The sequence below is a fragment of the Petromyzon marinus genome, chromosome 64 (genome assembly GCF_048934315.1).
Source record: "Petromyzon marinus isolate PM22_M1 ecotype Great Lakes invasive population chromosome 64, UKy_Petmar_22M1.pri1.0, whole genome shotgun sequence".
NCBI classification, from domain to species: domain Eukaryota; kingdom Metazoa; phylum Chordata; class Hyperoartia; order Petromyzontiformes; family Petromyzontidae; genus Petromyzon; species Petromyzon marinus.
In genome coordinates this window covers 257577-283702 of record NC_133730.1, presented here as the reverse complement: position 1 = coordinate 283702, position 26126 = coordinate 257577, and the positions used below count along the sequence as shown (strand labels likewise).

General features: G+C 52.1%; 1 protein-coding gene across 7 annotated transcripts in view; it reads right to left on the bottom strand.

Moving 5' to 3' along the window:
* LOC116956280 (phospholipid-transporting ATPase IF-like) overlaps positions 1-26126 on the bottom strand; it is a 45195-nt gene that overhangs the window by 13489 nt on the left and 5580 nt on the right. For 6 of the 7 annotated variants that reach the window (XR_012930211.1, XM_076054054.1, XM_032977743.2 and 3 more), the window contains exons 2-26: positions 20034-20153; positions 18542-18631; positions 17750-17830; positions 16909-17016; positions 15913-16041; positions 14419-14522; positions 13915-13968; positions 12831-12895; positions 12192-12273; positions 11624-11774; positions 10519-10716; positions 9146-9355; positions 8463-8665; positions 7870-7938; positions 7396-7469; positions 6325-6428; positions 5447-5628; positions 5003-5206; positions 4349-4502; positions 3844-3946; positions 2699-2844; positions 2477-2536; positions 1246-1373; positions 661-799; positions 303-326 (exon numbers count right to left, since the gene is read on the bottom strand). Coding sequence is in view for 6 of the 7 variants with exons in the window: in XM_076054054.1 (XP_075910169.1) it covers positions 303-326; positions 661-799; positions 1246-1373; positions 2477-2536; positions 2699-2844; positions 3844-3946; positions 4349-4502; positions 5003-5206; positions 5447-5628; positions 6325-6428; positions 7396-7469; positions 7870-7938; positions 8463-8665; positions 9146-9355; positions 10519-10716; positions 11624-11774; positions 12192-12273; positions 12831-12895; positions 13915-13968; positions 14419-14522; positions 15913-16041; positions 16909-17016; positions 17750-17830; positions 18542-18631; positions 20034-20153 (2982 nt within the window). In the remaining variant the exon portion in view is untranslated. The remainder of the gene's footprint in view (positions 1-302; positions 327-660; positions 800-1245; positions 1374-2476; positions 2537-2698; positions 2845-3843; positions 3947-4348; positions 4503-5002; positions 5207-5446; positions 5629-6324; positions 6429-7395; positions 7470-7869; positions 7939-8462; positions 8666-9145; positions 9356-10518; positions 10717-11623; positions 11775-12191; positions 12274-12830; positions 12896-13914; positions 13969-14418; positions 14523-15912; positions 16042-16908; positions 17017-17749; positions 17831-18541; positions 18632-20033; positions 20154-26126) is intronic. The other variant, XM_032977745.2, reaches the window with a different exon arrangement.

The window sequence follows — 26126 nt, the reverse complement described above, 5'->3', positions numbered from 1 at the left end:
CTCAGGGTCCCCCCACACAGCGGCCTAGGGAAGGCCTCGGTCTGTGGGTCACCGGCGTGGCGGAGCTTGTGGTAAAATCCCCGTGATCTCGGTTTCACCGCGCGAGATCATCGCATCCCTCCACTGGCCTCTCTGCGAGTGTCAACCAGAGGCCCCTCTACGAAGTGTCTCTCCTTGGCACTTTGTTGAAGGACCCAGTCAACCTTCGCCCGAGACTCCGACCCCCCACCTAGGCCCAATCCTATCCCATCCCAACTCAATGCTGCTCATACTCCCAGGGTACACGCAGAGTGCCAACTCACCTGGTGCTTGTTTGGATTGTAGGCCTTTCGTCAGCAAGCATGAGAAACACAAGGAGGAGGAGGAGGCAGAAGAGGAAGAGAAACGCGGAGTGAGAGCGAGTGAGAGAAGAGCCGTGAAGGCAAGGGAGGTCAGCGGAAAGGGAAGGAAGTCTGTAAGCGAGGAGGGAAGTGCGAGACGAGGCCAGGAACGCGGACACGCCGCAAATTGCAGGAACGCACCACCCTGCCGCCGCCACCTTGCTGCACAAACGCCGGGGGAGCCCCACACTCGCCCCCCCACCCCTCCGGCGCTGGCTCACATTGCCGTAGGAGCGAGCGGTGGCGAGCAGAGTTTCGAGCGCCGGTGCCTGTCGCTCACCTGCCCGTTGCTCGAGAGTGACGTGTGGTGGCTGAAGAGGAGGAAAACTCCAAAGTAAAAGACGAGGCCATCGAAGACGCCGAGCACTGTCCAATAGATGAAGGGCCGCGCGCCCAGCAGCGAGTTGCGGCTCACGTCTCTGCGGGAGACACAGTACCGACCACACCGCTTCACAGGGGAGCTCCAGTGAAGAGAAATAGTCATGACGGTTGACGACTCGGGGAGGCCTTCTGATCACGACTGATGATGATGAAATAATTATAAACAACCCTTTGTCAAACCACAGCTGGATCAAGTCCTCTCCTTGTCGTGTCCATCGTGAGGGCTATTTTACCATACTTCACTACGCTGGTCCATGAGGGTTAGCAAAGAGGGATGGGTGGCACAGGACCATTTCAGGTATCGCTCGCCACTAATGTTGGCTGTGAGCGGTAATCCAATTCAAGATGCCCGAGTTTTCGAGTAGCGCGGCGCCAACCACTCCGCACTCAACAACAGAGCCCCAAGCTGCGGTCGAAACGTGGAACGAAATTGACCGGCACGAGGAGCGCGACGCGCGATTGTTTGTGGCAGCGCTGCGCTCACCGGTAGAGCGCCGGTGTGTTCATGAGCAGGTCGGGCTTCACGTGCTGCTCCATGAGGCTGTAGAGCAGGACGGGCAGCGAGGTGAAACAGATGTTGTAGAGCGTGAGGTAGGCGCTGTCGTACAGCGTCTGCGGGGCGGCACGCAAGGCAGCACCGAAGCTCCACATTTGGATACTTTATTAATTCCCAGAAAATTACCGTATTTTCCTGCATATAACCCGCGGGGTATACTACTTTTTACAACAAAACAAGACCCTGCGGGGTATATGGAGGTGCGGGTGATCCCAAAAATATTTTACATGTGTGACATGTCATAACTCGTTTATTTTTTTCATGGTAGGACTATCCACTATGCAACACTTACCTTTGACTAAGCACTGCTGAATGAACCACTCACACTAAAATTGCACATGTTATCACGTTTTAAATTATTCGAATTGTTTGTACAATTAAACGACAATGTTTGAAGTGGGCGCACTTTGTCGGGAGAGCGAGGGGGAGAGAGAGGTGGGGGAGAGAGTGGTGGGGGTTGGGGGGTGGGGCAGAGCAAGGTCTGTGGTGGTGACGGGAGAGCTGGAGCGAGAGGTGGGGGTTGGGGGGTAGCTGGGGGGAGGGAGAGGTGGGGGTGGGGCAGTTGGGGGAGAGAGAGGCGGGGGGGGGGGGGAGTTGGGGGCGGGGCAATGGCGTACCATAGTGCCGCTATTATCTGCGCAGTGCGCAATCTACGAGTGCTAAAACTGTACTTCTTATCTACCAGTTATGTGTTACTTATTTATTGGATATTTACCTATTACTTATTTACTGTTTTAAGTTCACTCGTTTCCGGTTAGTTTGTTTTCTTTGTGCACGTTATGATTTAAATGTTAACAATTGATAGTGGAATGTATTACAAATGTAAACTTCGTATTAATATGATGGAATTAAGCTGCGGTAACGACGTTAAAGATATGAATGCATGCGGGGTATATGGAGGTGCGGGCTATCTGAAATTTGTTTTACACAAAACGCTCTTTTTGCGGGGTATATGCGTCTGCGGGTTATATGCGTATGCGGGCTATAAGCAGGAAAATTCGGTACTCCATTGTGAGTATGCGTAACAATCGTGGCCCCCTACTGTCAAAGATTGGCAGGACCCTCTAGAAAAATAGTCAAGATTGGCGGGACCTGGGTAACCAAACGTAGTCATAATAAAAAAGATAGACGAGGCTGTGAGTGGTGGCGGAGGCATCACCTGTTGGGAGAAGCCACAGTAGAACTGGTAGAGAAACTGCGGCATGATGAAGCACACGTTCTGCAACAAGAAGACAGCGCGACACGAGCGGCGGCGATGAGTACGGTGAGAGGTAACCACGGCACCGCCGAGATCGCGGGCTCGAACTCAGGCTCTCGGGAGCGCCAACTGGGCGCTCCGGCCGGCTCGGAGGTCGGAGAGACACGCAGAACGATTGCTCACCTTGTAGAAGAAGTACTGCACGAGCTCGGCCACGCGGACGTAGTAGAAGTGTCCGTGCACAAGCAGCAGGCGTAGCAGGAAGCGGAAGCGCGCGATGGCGTAGTCGCTGTTCCTCACCGCTTGCCGGCCCTCCTTACCCATAATGCCTTGTGTCGCACAGGAAGTGGCACAGAAGAGGCGCGATCGTTATCTTCATTGTCGTCGTCGCCATTATAACCATCATCACTGTTATCTTATGACATTGTAACTGTGCTTACCACTGTCATTAATATAATCATCATCATGATAACCATAGCGTCAACATAATCAACATCATCCTCTCCACCTCTACGGGAAGGGTTTCCACACATCTGTTAGAGCCTTTAACAGACTGCGAGACAAGAAGGCTCACATGATCGAGTCTCTCACCTTTCTGAAGAGATGCCGCGACAACAAGGTAATACCGACCACCTATTTAACCTCTTGCCACGGCAGCTCTCTTGCCTACTTCAGCATTTTTCTTGCTGTCGTTGTTCCACCGGATGAAGATTGCTTGTGTTGCGATCGAAACGTCGTGATTTGTTTTTATTTTATTTCTACCTCCATGACTTTACCGAAAGAACCAAAGAATATGGATTCCTGCAGTCACGAAAGCTTCAAATCAAGATCATCCTCTCCATAAAGATACCGATCATTGTCATCGGCACGCATATTGTGATGCATGCACGCATCATGAAACGCCGACTCCACTACTCAAGTCATACATAATTTGTATTAAACCCACATTAACCTACGATTGAATTACTTCCTTGTTTGAAAAATCTAATAACCAAACAGGACCCGGGTTCAATCCCCGATCCTGGCCCCACTCGATGTGGAGTTGGGACGTTCTCCCCTCTTCTGCAATGGGTTTCCTCCGAGTTTTATGGTTTCCTCCCATAGCTTAAAACAAAACCGGTATTTGGCCAAACATCCCAATGCCGAAAATATTACCAGAAAATTACTAATTTGCGATGGCACAGCTGCAATATCGGCCCTTCTACAAAAAATTGTCTCTGTTGTATGCATGTGTCTCCCCGGATGTCCTCGTATCACCCCGTGTCTCCCATGTCGCCCTGTTTATCTCCATGTGCCCCTGTGTCTCCTCGTGTCTCCCTGTGTCTCACCGATGCCCACGTGCGCCTCCTGGATCATGCTAACGTCATTGGCTCCATCCCCGATGGCCAGGGTGATGGGGCTGCTGGACGATGTCTTCATCAGACGCACCACCTGCACCACAACAAAGATCCCCCGTATAGGTTGAACAGACTGTTGGGGCAAGTGCTGTTGGCGAGAACCTATGAAGGCCGGCACAGGACATAAGGGGGTGGGTGGCCAGCACCAAGCCCCGCCACCTTTGTCTTCCTAGTGGCAATGTTTATACATTGCACAAACAACTCATTTGAGGCAGAGTCGACCGAAGGAGGCCCAGGACCAGTTAAGATAATCGTCACCGGTGTTGGCCGTGAGCGGGACTCGAACTCGGGTCGCCAGGTGCATAGCGTAGCGCGATAACCGCTACACTCCTGCTTATATGTACACACACGTACGTGTCTACAAACACCGACTTATACATACACACGCACATACACAGACCAACACACACACGGCAGCGCCATCCACTGCGCTCACCTTGGCTTTCTGCAGCGGCGCCATTCGGCAGCAAACAACAGCAACGCAGCTCTGGCAAACCGTCATGAAGAGTTCCTGGTGCTCACACAGCGCCAGCGACAGACTCGCACCGTCCACCACAAGCGCCTGCTGCGTCACGCCGTCCTCATTCATCCTGTAGCGCATCAACATGGCACACACACGCCCTGCTTCGTCACACCGTCCTTCCGTACCCTACACCGCAACAAAGCAAAACGCATGCGCACACCCGCTGCATCACACGTAGCTGCGTCGCACCGTCCTTCGCCAATAATGGAACAGAGACTCATGGAGCTAAGAAGCATTAAACACAGGAGAGTGGAACCCAAAATGATGAAACAAAGGAAAGTGGAACAATAACGGAACAGATAGGGATGGAACTCGGTCACGGCCCAAGAACGGGACGATGCGCGGGATGCCTGATGGCGACGGCCGACAGCACGGGGCTGGATGACTACCAAAATATCGGGCCAGGTTGCTAGGAGACGGAAAGTGCGTGGAAGGAAACGCGTCTGGTTCCAACAAGAGAGGTAGATGGCCTGGCGCCAATAAACTGCGTGCGTGCACATGTGAACACTCGTACATGTGAACGCTCGCACATGTGAACAGTCGCACGCGTGGACGCGGCAACCTCACCGCTTGAGCAGCTGCAGCAGCGTCTCGGCGCACTCCTCGGCCGAGGTCTGGACCGTGAGCTCCAGCACGGCCATGCCGCGCTGCAAGTGGCCGCACGAGTAGCTCACGTTGACGGCCGTCTCCTGCTTGTCGCCCGTGAGCACCCACACCTTGATGCCTGCACGCCGGAGCCCCTCAATCGTCTCGGGAACCTCCTCCTGCAGCCTGCGAGTGGGGGGGGGACAGGGGGTGGGGGCGGAGGGGGTAGCGCACCACATGTAAGGCATGTGGTGTGGCGGTGTGTGTGGTGAAAGACAAGTGGTGTAGTATGTGTTTTTTGGCCGTGGTAAGATGGTGTACATGGTGTAAGCCATGTGGTCTGGTATGTGTGCTAAGCCGTGACGTGGTGGTGTGCGTGGTGCGAGGCATGTGGTTGCGCCCCACGCCCCGCCGACCCGCACGTACCGGTCCTCCACGCCGGTGGCCCCCAACAGGTGCAGGCCACTCTCGATGGCGTCGAAGGCGGCACGCGTCTCGTCGTCGCGGTTCTGCAGCGCCACGCGCGCCGCGTGCAGCCGCTGCTCTGTCTCCAAGTACTCCGCCCCGCTCAGAGCCTTGTAGGCGAGGCACAGGGTGCGCAGGCCTTCCTGCGTGACGGCAGTCGGGGAGAGCAAGGGGGCACGTTCGCGGACGGCGTTAGAAGGCAGCCCAGGAGAAGCGACAGGGGGGCGGCTGGAGGGGGCTGACCAAGGCGCCCCTCTGTTAAATTCCTCCAGTCGAGTCTAAATTGGTTGCAACAACCTTTAAGCACGGCTGCTTGCAAGGATGGTAATGGCTGCATTTCATATTTTGTAACAACAGCAAAAACAAAGATTATTATGAAAAACAAAGATCCCCCGTATAGCCTTAATGGACTATTGGGGCAAGCGCTGTTAACATTGCCCCAAATCAAACGACGTTGATCCGTCTTTTGATTTGTGCTGATGGGGCTGGAGTTATCGCAGCGAGAGTGCACGTGTTCAGTCCCTCCCTTGTGTCTCGCGCGATGAATGGTAATGAAAGAATCAATGTCCCGCTTAGTTGGCCAGAAAATAGCGTCAGTTGCTGTGCAGCGGCCAGCAGCTCAGCAGGCAGCTCGGCAGCGGAGCGGGTAGTTTGCAACTAAAGGTTTTGAGGTCGAATCCTGTTTTGGGGGAGGATTTGTGGGGAAGCCAATAGAGGTTGTCCTGTGTATAGACTCGACCCTTTCATCGGAATGCACCGCTGGCTCCATAGGGCAATAAATACGAGAGGAGCACTGCTGCCTCGATGGTCGTTGGAGCAGCACACGGGCCGGTCCATACCATGGCGAACTCGTCCACTTGAGCCCGCGTGCGCTCCACCTCTCCCGACACGACCTTGGGCAGGATGGATGACTCAGCTCCCTTGGTGATGACGAGGACATCGCCTGTGGGAGATAGAGAGAGAGGTGTGTGACGAAGACGCCCATGACCAAGTCACCCTGGACGAGCGCCGTTCTCAACGACCTCGCCAGCTCAGAGGCCCATTCGTGTGGAATACCATGAGGTGGTTATCTGACCACCTCCATCCACGTCCGTTTTCACATTCAAACCTAAAGACAAAGGTCCCCCGTATAACCTCCATAGACAATTGGGGGCAAGTGCCGTAAGCGAGCATGAATGAATGCGGCACGGCACATAAGGGGGTGGGAGCAGCACACAACAACAACAACCGCCATTCGCCACTAAGTGGCGGTGACGTCACCACGACGCTTGTGCCAGGCCATGTGCACCTTGAGGCCACGTGAAGTGTCGAAAGCCCGCTGGGTCACGGGGCAGACCCAGCAGGTGCCACGGGTCGACTGACTGAGATGACCGAGATGACCGGCTGATGCACCACCTGTGCCCCCTACTGTGCCAACTTGCTGTGCTTTAGCCACCCGGCGCTCCGCTCGTTGTTGTGAGCGTCGCTCCTCCGCCCTCTGTTGTTGTTGGAGGGCGACTGCCTCCAACTGCCCAGTAGCGTCCTTCACGAGCCTCCTATACAGAGGCCGATCTTGACACCGCTGGTACCGGTCATCGGCAAGTCCACTCAGCTCCACGTCCTCCTGTACCACATCACTCCATCTCTTCTCTAGCTCGTACCACGTCCGTTTAGCCCCCTCGATCCGGCCGAACAAAAGCTGTTTAGGCATGCGGTGGCTGGGCATGCGGGCTACATGACCCAACCAACGCAGCCTTGCCTGCCGGAGGAGCTCACTGATGGGACTTTGTCCAGATCTTCAAGGATTTGTGAGCTCCTCACACAATCCAGCCTGGTTAAACCCAGGATGGCTCGTAGGCAGGCCAGCCTAAATGTTTCTAACCGGTGAAGATGCTCCATTAGGGGGGTCCACGTGCACACGCGCCACTCACCCGACTCCTTCTCCACGATGACACTCATGCACCTCCGGTTGGAGTCGAATTCCAGCACCTGCAGCAGTTTGAACCTGCGGCACGAACGCTCACTCAGCAACCCAGCCCTGCGGCACGGCAGGGCCACGCATGGCTTCCACGGCCCCCCTCACTTCAAAACGCACGCCGGGAGGCCCCGTGCTACGCACATTGAGCGAGTGAAACCTCTCTTATCCGTGCACTTGTTATCCACTACTCCTGTTAATCCGCGCATGCTCCTCCACGGATCTATCACCCAGAAGTGGCGAGAAAAAGATGACACTTTTTTTCGAGGATTTTTGTTTAATCGCACGAGTCGAGCAACATGCCTGAAAATCAGAGGAGCAATCGGCCACTCAAAATAATCGGAATGGCTGGCTCTAATTGGCACAAGAAGCTGGTTCGTGGGGTGCGTCTCCCTGCGTGGACCCGGTGTGTGTACGCGTGCGTGCGAACCTGTTCACATCGCCCATGGTTTGAACCTCCATGATGTCCCCGTGCAGGCCAAGGAAGGTGACTCCGAGCCTGCGGAGACAGGCGGCGCATGGCGGCGTGACGCTCACGGTGGCGCTGAGTTCTCGCCACCCCCACCACAGAGGCAGCACCAACAGAGCAACCACGGAGACGCTCCGGGGCTCAAGTGCAGCAGAGTTCACGGCCACAGCCTGGTCACCGATGATTATGCAACGAACCCATCCTGTTACATTTTACTTCTCACCAAGCACTGAACTCGCACTTCTGAGATTCTCAGTTCAAACGCAGCATTTGCCTGTGATTCAGCCTAGTTCTCAAGAGTAGCGAGTGATTTTTCAGGAGCAAGTCTGCTTTTCCTTCACGTAGGAATCTGACAGATAAGGCAAATAACTCCCACCATGTTTACTCTACAGGCTCCGATTAATATTGTAAGCACGCAAGAGACCTTTCAATTCCACCCATCACGGATGTCTGAATTAACTCGTCCCGCAAGACTACGCCGGTGGATAGATCCAACCCAGGAACACGATCTCTGCCCGCGTCTCCGTAAGCACGAGCCGATCGCAAGCACGCACCTCTGCGCGGCCTCCACCAGGGCCTTCTCGTCCGGAGAGGAGGCGTAGTAGAGCACGGCGGGTCGGCCAGCGGCGCTGCCCCCCCTTCCCGTGGCCCTGCCCGCGGAGGCGCCCCCCGTCTCGTCCACGCTGCCTCCCTCCTCCTTGCTGATGTGAACCGTGTGGCACAGCGCCAGCGCCAGGAAGAACTGCACCACGGACGGCTGTGACGGAAGATGCGCAGACGCGAGACATTCGCTTGCCTGACGCGGGGCCGCTCCCCTCATCAGCTGACGATGTGCTCGGCGGTGACTTCACCAAAACAACTTCACATGACGCTCGGTTCTGCACTCAACTTGGCCAAAATAAAATGTAAAATATCTGTTTGGCTTTCCCGAACATTATTCTCGTGGCATGGCAGGTGGGAAAGTGCTGCCCCGCCACGGTGTGGGCCAGAGTTCACTCGGAGCAATCTGCGATGTCATACTGCGGCACGCGCGACGATGCTCTCCACCGGCGTATCGTCTCATTATGAGACATCGGGCGCACAAGCGAAATGAGCCGAAGGATATATACAAATGTATTTACTTATTTAATCTCACAGATCTAGTTTGTTATGGGTCACTCAGATTGCAGTCATCCAGTTACATCTCTACCTCACCGCCTCACTGGCATCTCCCCCCCCAACGCCCCGGTGAGCGTACAGTGATGTTGCTGCTGGAGATGGCGGCCGGGCTGTCGGGAGTGGCGGCACCGGCACCGCCATCGTCGTCGGTTCCACCGGCACCACCGCCTCCGAGCGGGAGGAGGACTCCGTCCTCCTCCACGTACTTGACCCCGCCGATAGAGCACTGGCGAAACTGCATGTCGTTCTCCGTCAGCGTGCCTGTCTTGTCCGTGAACACGTACTCCACCTGCGCACACGGACAGACAGACGCACATGAATGGATGCAAAAAGACAGACGATGCACGAAGGGATGCCCACAGACACGTACTGGCAATTGGAGACAGACTCACAGAGAGACACACAGAGACACACAAAGAGAGATGCACACACAATAGAAACAGTCAGAGGCCAGGAGTCAAACGAAACTTGGCGTAACTTTCTAGCTCATCGCCGAGGGAGCCAAAACAATCATCATTAGCGCATCATTATCCACTTACATGCCTAGTCAGTTAATTTGTTTCGCTGCGTCAGGTGGTGGAGGGTTCCTAATGACACGGATTTGGTCAGGTAATTATGTGGTGGCCTCCCCCGAAACGCAATAACGAATCACAGTAGAACGTGTGAACCGTGCCCTGCTATTGATGGTGGAACACAATCAAACTGATGGAATGTTCTTAAGTGCTTTTGGAAAGCTGAGAACAGAACAATGTACCCAGGGAAGGCTGTGGTTAATCAATGAGCCCTTCGTGCTATGAAGAACAGAGATCACACTGAATATCGGGGCCTATGGTTGACACTTGTAGTTGAGTTTTAACAGACAAACCCAAGGTTTATAATTCACAGACACATTACATGTTTACTATGGTGGACACCTCACAGGGAGACCTGTAGTTGATACTGTGGTTGACAATATGGTTGATACTGTGGGTGATGGGTGACACTGTGGGTGACGCTGTGGTTGACACTGGGGAGCGATAGTGTAGAGGTTAGCGCGCTGCGCTATGAACCTGGCGACCCGGGTTCGATTCCCGCTCACGGCCAACACCAGTGACGATTATCTGAACCGGTCCCGGGCCTCCCCTAGGTCGACTCAGCCTCAAATGAGTACCTGGTGCGGTGTGTAAACATTGCCACTAGGGAGACAAAGGCGGTCGGGCGTGGTGCTGGCCACCCACACCCTCGTGCACCGTTCCGGCCTTCATAGGTGCTCGCTAACAGAACTTGCCCCTACAGTCTGCTAAGGCTATATGGGGGATCTTTGTCTTTGACACTGTGGGTGACACTGTGATTTACACTGTAGTTGACACTGTGGGTGCCACTGTGGTTGACACTGTGGTTGACACTGTGGTTGACACTGTGGTTGACACTGTGGGTGGCACTGTGGTTGACACTACATCCGCCCAAACCAACCTGGCCCAGCTCCTCATTGAGGTCGGAGGTGTTGACGAGTGCGCGCTCGTTCGAGCCCTCGTCGTACAGCGCCATATCCCAGCTGATGAAGAGGGATCCGAGGAACTTCTGCATCTCTACGGTGACGTAGAGCGAGATGGGGATGATGTAGTTGTAAAGGACCATGAAGGCCAGGAAGTCGGCAAAGCCGGCGAGGAACTGCCGGGGCGACACGGCACGCAGCACACCGCACACGTTAGCGTGGCCCGCATAGCGGTCACACGTAATAGTGTGACCGCTAACACCAGTGCACATGAGAAGTATTTAGTTAGGCTGTGTCAGGTGGTGGAAGGTTCTTAATGACACAGATATGGTCATAATAATAGGGTTTAACCCCTTTTTTCTGGCAACAAAACTCAAACCTTTTTACAAGGAATCATGTCTGCATTAACCACAATACCAGTGGTCAAAATGCAAACAAAAAATCACACTGACAATATATGCATTGTCCTTGAAACTGATTGGTCCACACCAGAAACGGCTTTCTTTTGAGCCTCGTCTCAATTGGTGGTAGACCAGAGGACGCCAAAAGGTGTACAGCTCAAAGACAATGCACTATCAAAGTAATGAGGGCTCGGGGTAAGCATCTACATCATTAGACCTCCTTTGCCAGAAAGCCATCTCTGGTGTGGACCAATCAGTTTCAAGGACAATGCATATATTATCAGTGTGTTTTTTGTTTGCATTTTGACCACAAGTATCGTGGTTAATGCACACATAATTCCTTGTAAAAAGGTTTCAGTTTTGATGTCAGAAAAAATGGGAAAAATCCTATTATTATATTTTGGTACTGGCAAAGGAGGTCTAATGATACAGATATGGTCAGTTCTTTACATGGCCTAAGCTAGAAATAAATTATTAATTTCTATGGAACACACGAATGTGTATAATTTATAACAGTGCGAAACTGTGAAATCAATTGTGGTATAGTTGTTGAACGCATGATTGGATCGCGAGGAATGCACCGAAGTATTCAGCAAACCAGGGAGGTGAGAGCCAAACTCACAAGAGGAGGTGGGGCCAGCCCTCGACCCGCGACTCCATGTGAGATGGTGACGGCCCTCACCTTATTGACATGCTTCAGCTTGTCGGACTTGCCGTTGTACCAGGGCTCGTCATTCTGCGGCGTCGCCTGCCACCAGTACTTGAGCACCGTGCTCAGCAGAGCCTTCACCAACAGCAGGGTGAGGTACACGGTGAGGAATGAGTTCATCGACCTGGGCACACACACGCACATATGTACGGACACACACGCAGGCAGGCATGTATGGTCACATACACAGGCATGTACAAACCCACACACAGACACGTACAGCCAACAACAATAGCCCTTTACCACTAAGAGGCAGTGACATCACCATGGCGCTTGTGCCAGGCTAGGTGCACGTTGAGGTCAGGAATTATGAGTTGACCGAGATGACTGGAAGATGAGATAGCAACATGGCTTACATCAAAGTTCTGTTCGTATCGAATCAGTCATTCGAATTATCGTGACCCCACGTTACCGATGGATGGAGTTAAGGCTTAAACAATGTCGACTTGGCAGGAGAGTGGAGAACAAGTTACACGTAAACAAATCAACTCGGGAGGGTGGCAAAAGGTGGCCGGGAGCACGCGGGAAAGAAGAGACTTACTTCTCCACGGCAGAGCGCTTCTGCGACTTGCCCTTGTAGTTGAGCGCCATCTTGGTCTCCATGCCCGTGTAAACGGCGACGCCTGGCGACGAGAAGCAACCACGCGGCTCCGTTAAACACGACCCCGGCCACGGCAGGGACGCCGCTCCCGCCTCGTGGTACACCAGATACTTCACACGACCACAGTGGCCCTCTTCACCTGGCGGGCCCGCAGGTCACATCTGGCCCACAAAGGCCCTTGCATCGGCCAATTTGGCTATGTTACACCGAGACAAGGGGAGATACAGACCGGGCCGGTGCTAGCGAGGCGCTGGTTTGGGTCCTGCACCACCAAGTGTCCCCTTGGTCCCCCTAAGTTCACACTCATTAGCGGTGAATCGCCGTGACTGTGGCCCCCGCACAACCGCTCTACTGACCCCCCACCCCGTCCGAGAGGAGCTGCAGCTGGTCCTAGATACCAGGTGAGTAGGATGATGGAGAGATTAACAAGAGTGAGATGAGAGAGCTGCAGACCAGCAGAACGCAGGTGGGGTGCCTGCAGGTGGGGCGCCTGCAGGTGGGGCGCCCTGCACTTCCCCTCTCGCTGTGGGGAAGCGCAAAGCATGGGAGGAGGGAGACGCGGTCTAAAGGGATGCTCACCGAAGATCTCGTCGGTGTTTTTGAGGCGAGCGCCCCGGAGCAGGAGGTTTTCCTGTCCCAGGGGCCTGAGGAGAGCAGTCAGAACAACAGCACACACAAAGACACTCAGACACACACTCAGACACACGCGGGACACACAGCAGTGTTCTGCTAATGCCAACATTTACAAAAAATACCAACCACTTGCACCTCATCTCAATGGGCTCTGCTGCATGAGTTACTCAAGCTAAGCTCTATGTAATGCAGCTGACTGTGAGCGTTTCACCATTGTCATCATCAGCCATGATCAATCCACCGCCGGATCAAGGACTCCCCCAAGCCACCACCATCTCTCATGGTCCTACAATGTAACAATGTACCCAGAACCTGCACGTGAGTTGACTGCATGACTCCATCTCTGCGCCGAACACCCCCATCTCCCTGCGCTTGAAAAGCCGGTTTAATGGAAGGTGGGCAAATCCTGGATTTGAACCCTGGATCTCAGCGGTGGCGGCTCAGTGCTCTCACCTCTGAGCCACCTCCAGCCACATGCTTAGCTTCAACAGTAGCAAAAACCTTGCTCATGTTTTGAAAAGTGATATCAAAACCAAATATTTTCTTAAATTCCAGTTTTACAAAATGTTATGTTTGAGTACGGTACTATCAAAGTAAACCCTGCTTTAACGACAGAGGGCAGAAACCTAGAACGGAACTCGAAGTCGAACGCAGGGCCTCTGAGCTCCTAGCCACTGGGCCACTTACTCTCTCATTAGTAACGAATAAAAAGTAATGGCCTAAAACGTTTGGTATCCGTGCAGTTCTCAAAGTCCGAGGCTATCATGGAGGGGCTATTTCACAGGCGTGGTCTGCAATTATTTCACCGGACTGGACGATGTGGCTCTGTGTAATCCCACTCGAGTAACTTGCAGAGGAATCTTTCAAATTTGGCGAATGTGGGCCGTGACACCGGCACACAATGGCCGGCTGTTATCGACCGACATCACGGGATACATAACATCCACCGTGAAACAGACAGCCGCCATCATCGCTTGGTAGGAGTGCACGCGGCACGCATGCCGATGGTCGCCATGCTGCCGTGTCTCACCTCACAACATCTTGCTCCGTGTCTTCCAGGTGGATCACCATCCTGCCCACATACCTGCCCATCAACACAGCGCATGCTCCGTTACCATCAGATACACCACAACAACAACCACAACAACAAGGACGACAGCCCCAGGAAAGCCTCAATGAGTCACAAGGCTTTTTTTCACGAGGTGCCTGCATCAGGATAACTGGCCGATATCATTAACGAATTAACAGGTGCTTTTCACCAAATAATCGATTTCTTTCCATTTTGCCCTCTTCCCCATATTGCTTTGCAGACTAATCATCTTCCATCATATCTCCAGCTGTTGGCCCTTGTCCATATTCGGCAACTAGACTTTTGACAACAAAAAATGGTGCGGAATACACTGCCGGAAACCAAGATTTCCCTGGCGCATTATCGCGGGCAATGATGATGGCGACGATGGCGACGATGATGGCGATGACGACGGCGATGACGACGGCGATGATGACGGCGATCTCGATGGCGCGCTCGGGTCACCTGTAGAGGTCGGGCTGCGGCTGTTCACACTCGATGGTGGCGTGCAGCTCAGAGAGCTGCAGCAGCGACTGCAGCCTGGCCGTGTCCAGCAGGGCCGTGTGGGTCTGCACACAGCGTGGGGACGCAGACAACGGCACTTAACAACCGCAGCAGCAGAGAAACCCTAGCCCCCACACTCATAAATAAACACAGCCAGAGATGGGCAAATACCATCGAATTACAAATTACTGGAGTAATGTAGTGGGAGACAAATTGACAGTGCCGTGTAATTTAGATAAAATGACAAATTGTCAACGTATTGAAATCACACATCTAAACCATGTGTAATGTGAATGAAACCCATCAGTGTTATGGCGCTGCCCTCCTGTCATGCGCTATGACGTGGCCGTGCGGACTTTGTCCTCTGCGCTTGGCGTAAGAGGCATCTGTGTATTTCAGGACCGTCCACCACCCGACGCAGCCAAACAAATTCATTTGTCATGAGTGCAAGCGTTTAATAACGCATCAAGTATTATTGCTTCGGCTCGCTCACTGGTACGATGAAGAACGATTATTATTTTAACCATACTTCACACTGGTCAGTGCTGGTTTGTCAAGACATGGGCGTGTAGGACAGTACAAGAATGGCCTTTGCGGCACTGTCCTGCGCTCTGCCTGGCATGTCGCCTCGCAGCAGCAGCAGCCTGTAGCAGCGGGCTCATGCACGGTGGTAGCCCATCCAAGCAATGAGCCACCGAGATACAACGAGATTGGGCGGGCCCTGGCTCATTTGACCAGGGATGTCAATGTTGGCCAACTCCATTCTCATTGTTATGGCTCATGCAGGGTGATATGGTCATAGGTGGCCGCTGAACATTAACAATCCGCACACTGTGGAACGTGGTACGGGCAAGTGTTTTGAGATGTGGACGCGCTGAGACACTTTGCAAACCCAGCTGGTGGTGTTTGCTAAGCGCCTGTTAATGGGTTTCCTTGCTGACGCAGTGTGGGAGCCCCTTTAAAAGTGCAGATTACTAAGGGTCTCGAAGCAGTCTTACCACTCGCTGTGCTATGCTCTATGTAATTATAACAATTAATTTTATTTTGTATTGTGGAGCGCGGGCACAGTGGTTATCACACATCAAGTTCCATGCTTTACCACAGCTCATATCAGTGGGGAGTAATATCTGAATGAATCCATGGGAAGGCTCTCATCCAGCAGTGGGCTGGCACAGCGCTGTACGCGGCGACACCAAGTCACTGTGAATGCACGCGTGGCAGCTGTGGATGACGGTGATGACATGGCGGCCGCTCCCTAATGACCTCTGCTCTCTCGACCCTCTCAGGGACCTGGCACGGCCGCTCAGCTCGTGGACAAAACTGAACCGCGTCCGAACGCCAGGGCAAAGGTCACCGAGTGGGGCAAAGGTCATCTCGCAAGGCAAAGGTGAACGCATCAGCCCGGGGAAACAATGAGCACGGGAACGTGGCGCGAGCATTGCGCGAACGGAGAACCTTGAGGTTGGTTTCCCCATCGAGGCTCGCAGTCGTCACGTGACATGTGCCGTCCCCGTTGCATGACGAGAGCAGCACCAGATCGCACGGGAACGTCTCGTCTGACGTGACACGCACGATGTCGCCCACCTACGGGGGTCACAGGGTCGCGAGGTCAAGGCGCTGGGTCACGGGGTCACTGCCGCAGCCAACGTCAGAAGCAACGCCGACATCGGCGCCAGAAACGTCGGCACCAGCAGCACCCGCAGCAGTACCAACATGCAATTACACTTCTGTCATTTGAAAGATGCATGAAATTTCCCATTGGCGGAACGCCAAGTAAGGAAGGCCCTGATTAGTGAAGCGGCAGTTCCTTGTTTAAGAAACGATTTACGTTTGCAACACAGAATGTGGGTGGGCTCTAACGGAGAATTGGCTAGGCAAGGAGGAGGCTAGGGTATAGTAATAGGTTTTACCCTTTTAACTGGCACAAAAAACTGACACCTTTATTCAAGGCATCATGTCTGCAATAACCACAACACAAGCAGTCAAAATGCAAACAAAAAGACAACTCTGATAATAATAGCTAGGGCTTTAGTAAATAGCTAGGGCTTTAGTAAATAACACACCCAAACATGGCCCTGGAGCGTGCTTTGGCCAACTCCCTATGCGTAATTCATCTCAGTGAACACCTCCGGACCCTCTACGTGTTGGAACTTCCCTTCATGTGTTCCTGCCAGGAGAGGGTGATGATTGATATTCGTTTACAACTGAATAATTTACGGCGTAATTATTCAAATTTGAACAAAATGAGCCCTTGACACCGGCGCACAATTGACTACATTTGTTTGAATGAATTAACGTCCAGTGCAAGCGAAGCAAATGGTGCGGAGTAATATTTTACAGTTAATACGTGCACCACGGCATTAACCAGATCGGCCTGGAAGATTCCAACCGTGAACCTCCGCAATGCGCGGTGACCGCCTCCCGCTGCAGCACCGCCGCCGTGTGTCTCACCCGAATGTTTTTGGAGCGCGTCTTTACGAGGCCGCCGCTGCGCACCGCGTACACCGTGTAGTTGTTGGTCTCGTTGTCAGCTTTGTGCCGGAGCCAGTCTTCATACCCCTGGGACAGTCACAGAGACGCAACCCAACAGCGGCGGGCTGGGCGCTGTTTGAGGCGACCATCATCGGTGATGGGGCGGAGCATGGCAGCGAAAGACGCAGCGTAGGACGTGAGCCAGCGTAGGACGCGAGCCAGCGTAGGACGCAAGCAAGCGTAACCCATGGCCCCGCCGTGAGTGAGGCTCACAAGGCGAAGCGGCCCGCACACGCTCGTGCGTCAACCGCAGTGGGACGAACTTCAAATGAGCATCTCCTGCTTACAGCCCTGAGCCAGCTGGTGGAAATTCCACATTATTATGGCGGGGGCAGGTCTAGCATATGACAACCACTGGTGACTTCCTCACAAAGTGCGATTCATTTTATTAACCCCAGAAAGATGTCAACCCCTCCAACCAGAACCTGAACTCAAACGAGCCGCTCGCTCTACAGCTGCATCGCGCAGACAAGGGGTTAACGCTCATTGGTCTGCACGGAAAGCAGAACAGTGAGCCCACGTTGCCCATCACACATCGCCGTATGGCCCTACGACACCAAGCACGCAGCATTCAACCGTTTATCTCACATCCTCCTCTCATGAGCCACTCTCGTTCTGAAATTTCCTTGCGAGAGAGCCGTGCATTGCTGCGCAACTCCAAACCACGAGAGAAAAGCACGACCAGGGTTGTAATGGAAGATGATTGCGTAATGCTAGAGCTCATTTGTGAAACTAAGAGTGGGGGTTTTACCAAACTCACCTGTTTGATGGCCGTGACGATAATTACAAAAAAGAGGGGTAGCCCGCTGGTGACTGGACTTGTAGGAGTGTCTATTATGAGCTGCAAAACACCAAGAGGGCGGGAGGCAGAGATAAGCACACAGTCCACAGAGAGTGTCCTCTAAAGCACAGATTAACATCCCATCCCCACCCGGATTAACGAGCAACAGCACGCTGGTTCACTCGCATCACCATCACAGGCACGGTCGCCGCAAGCTGCATGCAGCAATACAGACAGATTTAGTATCCTGGGATCCCGTCATGATCATCATCATCATTATTTATCTATCTACTACTGGATGAAGGCCTTCCCAAGCCGGTGCGATCGCTCAGTCCTGGCACCAAACAATCCTTGTAGCGACTACGCACGACCTTGTTTCGTCGCTCCATATGTGCGGTGCACGTCCTCTCAGTCTCGACCAGCGGCCTTCATCCGAGCTCCCGTAATCGTGCTCGATTCCAGATTCGCGTCACCTCTTATCTGCGTCTGGATCTCGGTGCTCGTGGCAGGTTCTTATAGGTTGCTGCGGGACTACATTGTGGAAAGCAGTGCAGCGCAATAAATTGTTGTACTGTACTTCGACGTTCCACGTTTCATTAAACCTCACCGACCAGTGTGGTCAAGTATGGGCAGACAATTCGCATGATCCGCACGGCATTGGAAGGGCTTCATCCAGCAGTGGATAGACAAAGGGTGCTGTACAAGTGTACGCAGCAGCAGAGTGGGGGGGGAGGGGGCATGAGCGCTTGGGAGATGGAGTGTACCTCTCACCTGCACCAGGAAGATGATGATGAAGTAGAAGTTTGCGATTCTGCGGAACTGCTCGAAGAGATTCTTGGGAATGAAGTTCCACACGGTGTACTGTAACACACGGCAATCCCCAGTATAGCCATTAATGGACTGTCAGAATGAGTGCAGTTAGTGAGTAGCACCTATTAAGGCCAGCACGCCACACGAGAGGGTGGGTGGCCAGCACCACGTCTGGCCACATTTGTCTCCACCCACGGCTGACGTTTACACATCGTACCAGGTACTCGTTTAAGGCTGAGTCGATCTAGGGTATGCCCAGGATCGGTTCAAACATTCGCCACCATTATTTGTTGTGAGCTTAAAACGAACTCGGGTTCGGAGTGCAGCATGCTAACTGCAGCGCCACCGCTCCCCATCCTGCAACAGGCGCACAGAGGGGTGGGGACAGTCACAGGGAGCAAAGCAGGGCCGACGTCCTCTGTGACAACATTCATAAATATTCCGAACTCATCCACAAAACTCCTCTCCTCTGCCTACGACTGCCTCTCTATATTATGCAGGTTAATTCTTACCCTCAACATTATCATTGTTGCTACGCTTGTTTAACCCGGAAAGCCTCACCGAGTCTCAAGACTCATTTATAGGAGGGTCCTGCAAAGTTATTCGCGTAAGTGGGCAATGTTGCTGCGGTGTGTGATCTCAATTTAGTGATTTGCAGGTAAATTTCAGCATTCGGATGTTTGCCCAATGCCAATTACATTATATGATTGTTATTTAACTATTGGTGAAACTGGAGAACCCGTAGGAAACCCATGCAGAACAGGGGACAACAAACTCCAAACACAAAAAGCCACCCGCATAAGGAATAAAACTCCGGGCCTCCGTGCTGTGAGGCACAGGTGTTACCCACTGAGTGCCCGCCCTGCGCCCACTACAATTCCATCTCCTCCCCATCTCTGCCCTGTTTGCCCTCCCACCGCTGTTAACAAAAAAACTCTTAAATGAACTCTACGCTTTCCACAGCTCACCAAATACACATTGCCCTATTTGTATAAATCTGAAATAATATTGGCATTGAAGTGGTCTCTACAAATCCTGCAACCAAGCGTAAAGACCGAAAGGCAGATGGAGGGAGTTTGTCAGGGCAGATCTAGGAGTTGGCCGAGTGAGGCTGTGGTAAATGGTCCACAAATCTGTTGCGGATTCTCCAATAAAGACACATCGAGCACAGCACGTCCCGCCCAATTGATCTGCACCTAGCCGCGACGTACATTTCTCATGACTGTTGGAAGTAAAATAGAATTTAAATATCCAAGTCAAGGACCGCATGAAATGAAGTCACGGCCGTGTGAAGTGAAGACGCGGACCGGGAGAAGCTCGGAGGGGGGTGGTGGCTCCGCACGCCTGCTTGACGGCACCAGTGCTTGGTACCAGACGACCGTGTGACAATGGTGCTGGTGGCGTGGTCGTGCCAGCAGACGCGGTTATAGACGACGACACGGAGGGCACGCACCTTGGAGGAGATTATGCGGTTGTCGGGAAACCACTGAGGCACGTAGTGATCGACGTGGGGCGGCGCGTGATTCGACACGCGCACCGTCCGCGTGTCCGTCACCTGCGTCTGCTCCAGACCCTGGGCCAGGCGGGGTCACGCACAGGGGTCACATGCAGCGGGTCATACAAATGGTACAGGTGGATTGCACATTTTTGCTGTACTGCCGTCTGCTAGCGTGCTAGCGAATTGCACCCCGGACACCCACGGTAGAGGAGTTTCGCAAAAATGTATGCGCTATCCACACAGCCCACGTACGTGGCCACCACCACTACCCGGTATCTGGAAGCCATACCATGGCCGTGGCATTGCTGCAGGATGTCGTTATCTCCACTGAAATTGCCAACACATTGGCATGTTGCATAGTTGGGTCTCGCCTTGACTATTGCAACTCCGTCCTAGTCCGGACCTCCACTTGCAACCTAAAAAAACTTCAAAGACTAATAAACAACCTAGCACACATCGTTATTGGTCGCACTCATCCCCGTCTCGACTCACTTGCCTGTCTCCGTGCCCTCAACTGTCTACCCATCGCCAGCAGGGTCATATACAAGATCGCCTGCCTCTGCAACCATGCCTTCACCACCGCCTGCCCGCCGTACCTTTCTTCATTACTGACAACTTGCAGCTCAGCACACGGCAGATGCCTGCGCAGTGCGACTCACGACCTCCTCTTGATACCAAGATCCAGGATGGTCACGTCTATGCGCCGCTTCTCAGTGGCAGCCCCAACAGTCTGGAATGCAATCCCTCTGCACATTCGCAGCATCACCTCAATCGCCTCCTTCAAGAGACACTTAAAAACTCACCTCTATAACCATGCTTTGGTGCAACTCTGAGCTTTGCTCCGCGCCTCTGAGTTGCAGCCGTTACGTCCGCAAATTTGCGCGCGTTATAAATTGCATTATTATTACTCATCCCCATGGGGCTCCCACCAGCTCATATTCTGTCTCGTCTCGCCCACACTGCATTCACCCACCATGCTGAGGTCATAATAGCACAAAGACAAAGATCCCCTAATATAGTCTTGCTTTAAATCACAAGGCGGAAGGTGCGTCTGATAATCCGGAGACTCCAGTAACAGTTACAATGTGTGTCTGCGTGTATTCTAGGCAGTGCAGCACTGTGTGAAGCGTCAGCATAAGGTGACCTACCACCCTCTCCATCGCACACAGCCGTGAGTGATTATAAACAAAATCAAACGAGGCCGAGACGTTACTTTGGCTGCCTGTTTTAAATTACCAACTCACCGTGTTTGTGAGTAATGCCGGTTAACTATGAACCATCCATGTGTTCATAGTTAACTGGCCTGGTATGGGAAAGGTGGTGGTGGTAGTTCATCGCGGCAGCCAAACCTCATGAGCTGGTCAATATGATGCAAAATTTTAAATTTCCAAACAGTGCAATTGTATTGTCTGAAAGACAAATGCCCATTGTCAGTGTTACTGTGTTTAACGGGGACTGCAGTATGAATCGAGTTAAGCAAATAAAATTGAAGGCACGACTTTAAAAACGGTTGTTAAATAGTTTATTTGCACATTATAGAAGCGCTGTGATTGGCTAGACATGGTGAGGTCTTCAATAATCATCAAAGAGCTGAATATTAAATGCTCAAAAGTTCATCAATTGGGGAGGAGCGGTGGTGCATTTATCAGCGCGCTGCACAATAAAATCAGCAACCAGAGCTTGATACCCGGCCGCGGCCTCCAACAGTGGTGAATATCTAGGCCTGTCGCTGCTCCCACTCCCATAACCATCACCAACCTGTACTAGCCCGCATGGTGAAGTATGGTCAAACAAACCCCATGACTAATGTGCCGTGGAAAGGCACTCATCCAGCAGCGGAATGGGAAAAACTGCTGTACACGCACACATGCATTTATATAAGCAAAGCCTCAGCGGGAACTTGCTTGAATTAATCTTGGGTGGGTGCCAACCAAATTTAGGTAATTATTTGCCTAGCACAGGCACCCCCAATCTGGCTCTCTGCCGTGGCAAGGCAGGGCACCATTGAGGCTGATCATGACAATAATAACTAAAATAATTTGTACTTATTAGGCGCCTTTCACAATGCCTCAAGGTGCCATGGCAACATTCTGAAGATGATTTATCGAGAGCAGTGCCACTTCCTTGTGGTCATCAATGGCGCAAGCCTGCCCACGCGGTAATGGTGGTTGGTGGCCTAAGGCGACAGAACCACAAGTTCCGCTGCCGAGGTGTCGAGTCATCATCATCCACTGTACACGAGCCACACACTCGCACCGCGTAAGCAATAAAAGCCCAGCACAGAGCAACCAGGGTGCGGGGCAGGGTGTGAGACCCGCAAACCTTTTCCTAGCAACGCCGGCAGGTGGAATGTATGCCACAGATTACACCAGGTTCATGGTGGACTGCAAAGCTGGGCTCTCTAATTATCCAACTGATCGATAACTCTGCCAATTACCGGTCCGATTGCTAGACTAATTGGATTGCACGAAAATAGTTGTGGGGGGAAAAAATCCACTCCTCTCTCCAAGTGTGCCGCTGAATGGGAGGTGATAGAAGGGGCTTGGTAAATGCTTTATTGGGGGTTTCCTGCCTTCGGGAGACTGCAAAATGTGCGAGCGGCCACCGTTTTTAAAGAGGGGCAACGAGCAATCGACCACAAATTAAGTAATTGATTGTAATTTGTAGTCTATTAATTGAGTGAATGGACTGGCTTAAACAATGTTAAACGTCCTGCGCAAGGTCGTACAAGTGCCTGGAAGACAAGGAAACTGTTCTCCGGGACCCAGGGTTGCTTGCTGGTGCAAGCCCGAGAATATTTCCTCCTGTCGTTTTCCTGGTGGGGCTGCATGTTGAGCATTTCTCCTCTTATTATTCCAGGCGGCTGCGAAAACCTGCAAGTCACATTCGTATTCGGCACCGACTTCTGTGTTTCCACCTCAAACTGAGAGCCAAAGCCCTTCCTAGGCCCATCACGGTTTCATGCAGCACTTCCTTCTGGAGTTCATAACAGAGTTCAAGAGACGCTCCTCTAAGTCCACAGACCCAGTGAGTCAATTCTAACTTAATTAATGACATCCCCGTTTTTTATGCATTCATAATTGGATTGTGGGTTAGGCCAAGTAATGATCCGACCCCATTTGTGCCGTTAAGACCCTCCACCACCCGACAGAGCCAAACAAAGTGAATGTTCTCGTGTATATATTGCGTCATTTCACGGGTAAGTCAAAGAACAATTCTCAACAAAATATATCAGCAATTGGATACGATGTCAGATCCTGACATGGCCTAACCCATTATCCAATGTTGACTCGTAAAACCGGCTGAGAAAACTTGTGTGTTAAGACAATCATTGTTTTCTTATTATTACACAAATGAAGATGATTAAGCATAATTTCATAAAACACAACTTATTTATGTGTAGTGACTGTGAATGTCACTGTGTGGTGCCGGGCTTACGAAGCCACGATGGATAATGTGTTGGCATTACGTGTAGCCCGCTTACTGGGCGTAGTACCAGCCCGAGTGGGGCTTGGGTGCGCGCTGGTCAGCGCGGAGGCACCACGTACGGTGTGTGATGCGGGCTCCCGGTGAGGGCGCGAGAGGAAGTGTCAGACAGTCAGGGTTACGTTGGGGCACGATACGCTGGTTGACCTGCCGACACGTGACCGGATATTGGAGGGGGGCCACCGGTGGACGGGGGCCGCTGAGCGGTCACGTGGTGTAAAAGAGCTCTCGGGAGCCTTCGGGAAAGAGCGCAAGAGATCTAGAAGGTGGGCGGGGCGAGGGGCGGAGCCAGCCCCAGCCCAGGCCGATATAACGGGGGCCCCGTGAGGGGCTCGGGGTTCTTCATGTTGCTGGTGAAGAAGATCTACGTTGGGTAAAAAAAAAGCCTCTAGCCACGCGGTCCGGGACCCAGCTTGTGGTCCGGGCCGGGATAGCGAACCGTGTCTAGTTCTGCCGTAGCGTGGCTAGATGAGCATTCAACACCCAAGTGTAGGTTGTGTTATGTCATGTTGAGTTGGTGAAATAAAGTGTTGCTCCCAAGACAACGTCTGCGACTCAGTTGGACTCACTACATGTGTAGCAGGTGAATGGTCTGATGCACATACACGAAACTGAGTGATCGTCGCCACCATCCCAACGTGGATGAAAAAGTAAGTTTTGTCTAAGTACGATAACGCAGTGGTATGATATGAGCGTCGCTCTCCCTCATCAAGGGCAGTGGACAAGTTATTTCTGATTCACAGTTCCTAATCGGTTTTGTGTACTACACCCAACTTAAAAATATACTTTCAGATAAAGCTAATGATTACTCCAATGTTTTAAGTGTCTTCCAAAAGATGGCTGAAATCAGTGCAACTGCCCCAGTCTATGTCCCCACACCGAGTTGGTGACTGTAGTGTAGCTTTCTTGCTTCACAGAAAGATGTTACTGCCAGGAAGAAAGACAGAGAAAAGAAAGACTTCTTTGGGGGTCCAATAATCTCATCGGCTCCCTTGCGAATAGTTTGTCCGGATTAACCTGGGATTTTACACCTAAGTTGGGCTTAAGCTTGTTGCACAGCTCGTGAAACAAGCGATGACATTCGGGCATGCGGGGCACCAAAGTAGGACATGCTCATAATCGCGAGCAGCGCACACACACAGCATACACGCAGCACACCCGCAAGCAGCACAATCGCACTCAGGCAGTATCATTACATTGCCACGGCTGAGGTAAAACACCGAGGAGACGGGTTCGGCCACTTAGTCAAGATGTGAATTTGACCCCAAGTGCCTCCTTGCGTAAAGAAGCACGGAGAGACACATGCTTCATTTACATTTGAAATTTAGAAAGAGGAACACATGGATTAGATAACAGAAACAGGTTAAACACATCATTCAAACTTTTCATCACTCAAAATCAATTGGCATATTCGCCCACGTGACATTTTGATTTGATTGGCTGTGGGGTGGTGGAGGGTATCGCTGAAAATTGGCATTATATCTATATGATCTAATCTAAAAATCAACTAATTTCGAATCGTAATATTGGTAGTGAAACCCTACATTAAAAAACAAATTACACTCTTAAATAAAACCAGTAGGCTTGGACAGGACATGCCACTCGAAGGATCGATGGCCAAGTGATGGAACAGATCCAAGAGGTTGTCCACTGTAGAGACGGAGCGATAAAATCGGATTACGTGCAAGTGCTGGGTGGATTGTTGCATCGCGGGACAGGGGAGGATGGTGACTGCTTTGGGATGCATTCATCCAAAGGTGGATTGATCATGGTTGATGATAATGATCACATCACCAGGCGGTACTAATCTCTGGCATGGCTCATAGAGATGACCTACAGTAGCAGCCAGAAGATCAGCTGATTGCTGTGGGTTTTCCTTCTTGGGGTTACACCGAGAAGGCCTCTCCTGGGCTTCAGCTGTGAAACTGCAGTGCACACTGTTGACAGCCTGCGGTGTCTACGCATTCAGCTGAACAAGAGGCGGCTGTCTGTGCTGGGGACACGGAAGAGATTACGAGACTCTGACCACAAGTCGGCCCGAAGCAATAAATCTCTGCTTCATCTGCTTTCTGAAGCAGAAGACACACGTGACAGCAGCAGCAGTGGTCACAAGACGGCATTAATGTTTAACAGGCGTGGTGCGATCATCACCATACACACAGCACCACCGCAGGAGTCTATGATCGCTTATCTTACAGTTGTGACCACAAAAACAGCAACACCTCCTCTAAGCTCTCCGGAGTGGTTGCAGGGTTGCGCCACAATCAATTGAGTCAAATGTATTTGTTTAAGCAGGTGAAAACTCAAGAGATACTTGTCTCATTTTAAAGAGTTACTGACCTGGGTCACCAAAATGACAAAAGCAAAAGAATTAAAATAAAGTTACAGCAATGAAGGAAAGACAATTGCATCACAATATAAAAAAAAATATTTAACAAACATAATTCAACGCTGAAAAATAAATGCCCTGCAATGAAAGCCGGCTCAGGCAGATGATTTATAGACTGATTATGATGCCCAATGTTCCGCTACACGAGTTTGGGAGTTTATTCCGGAACTAAA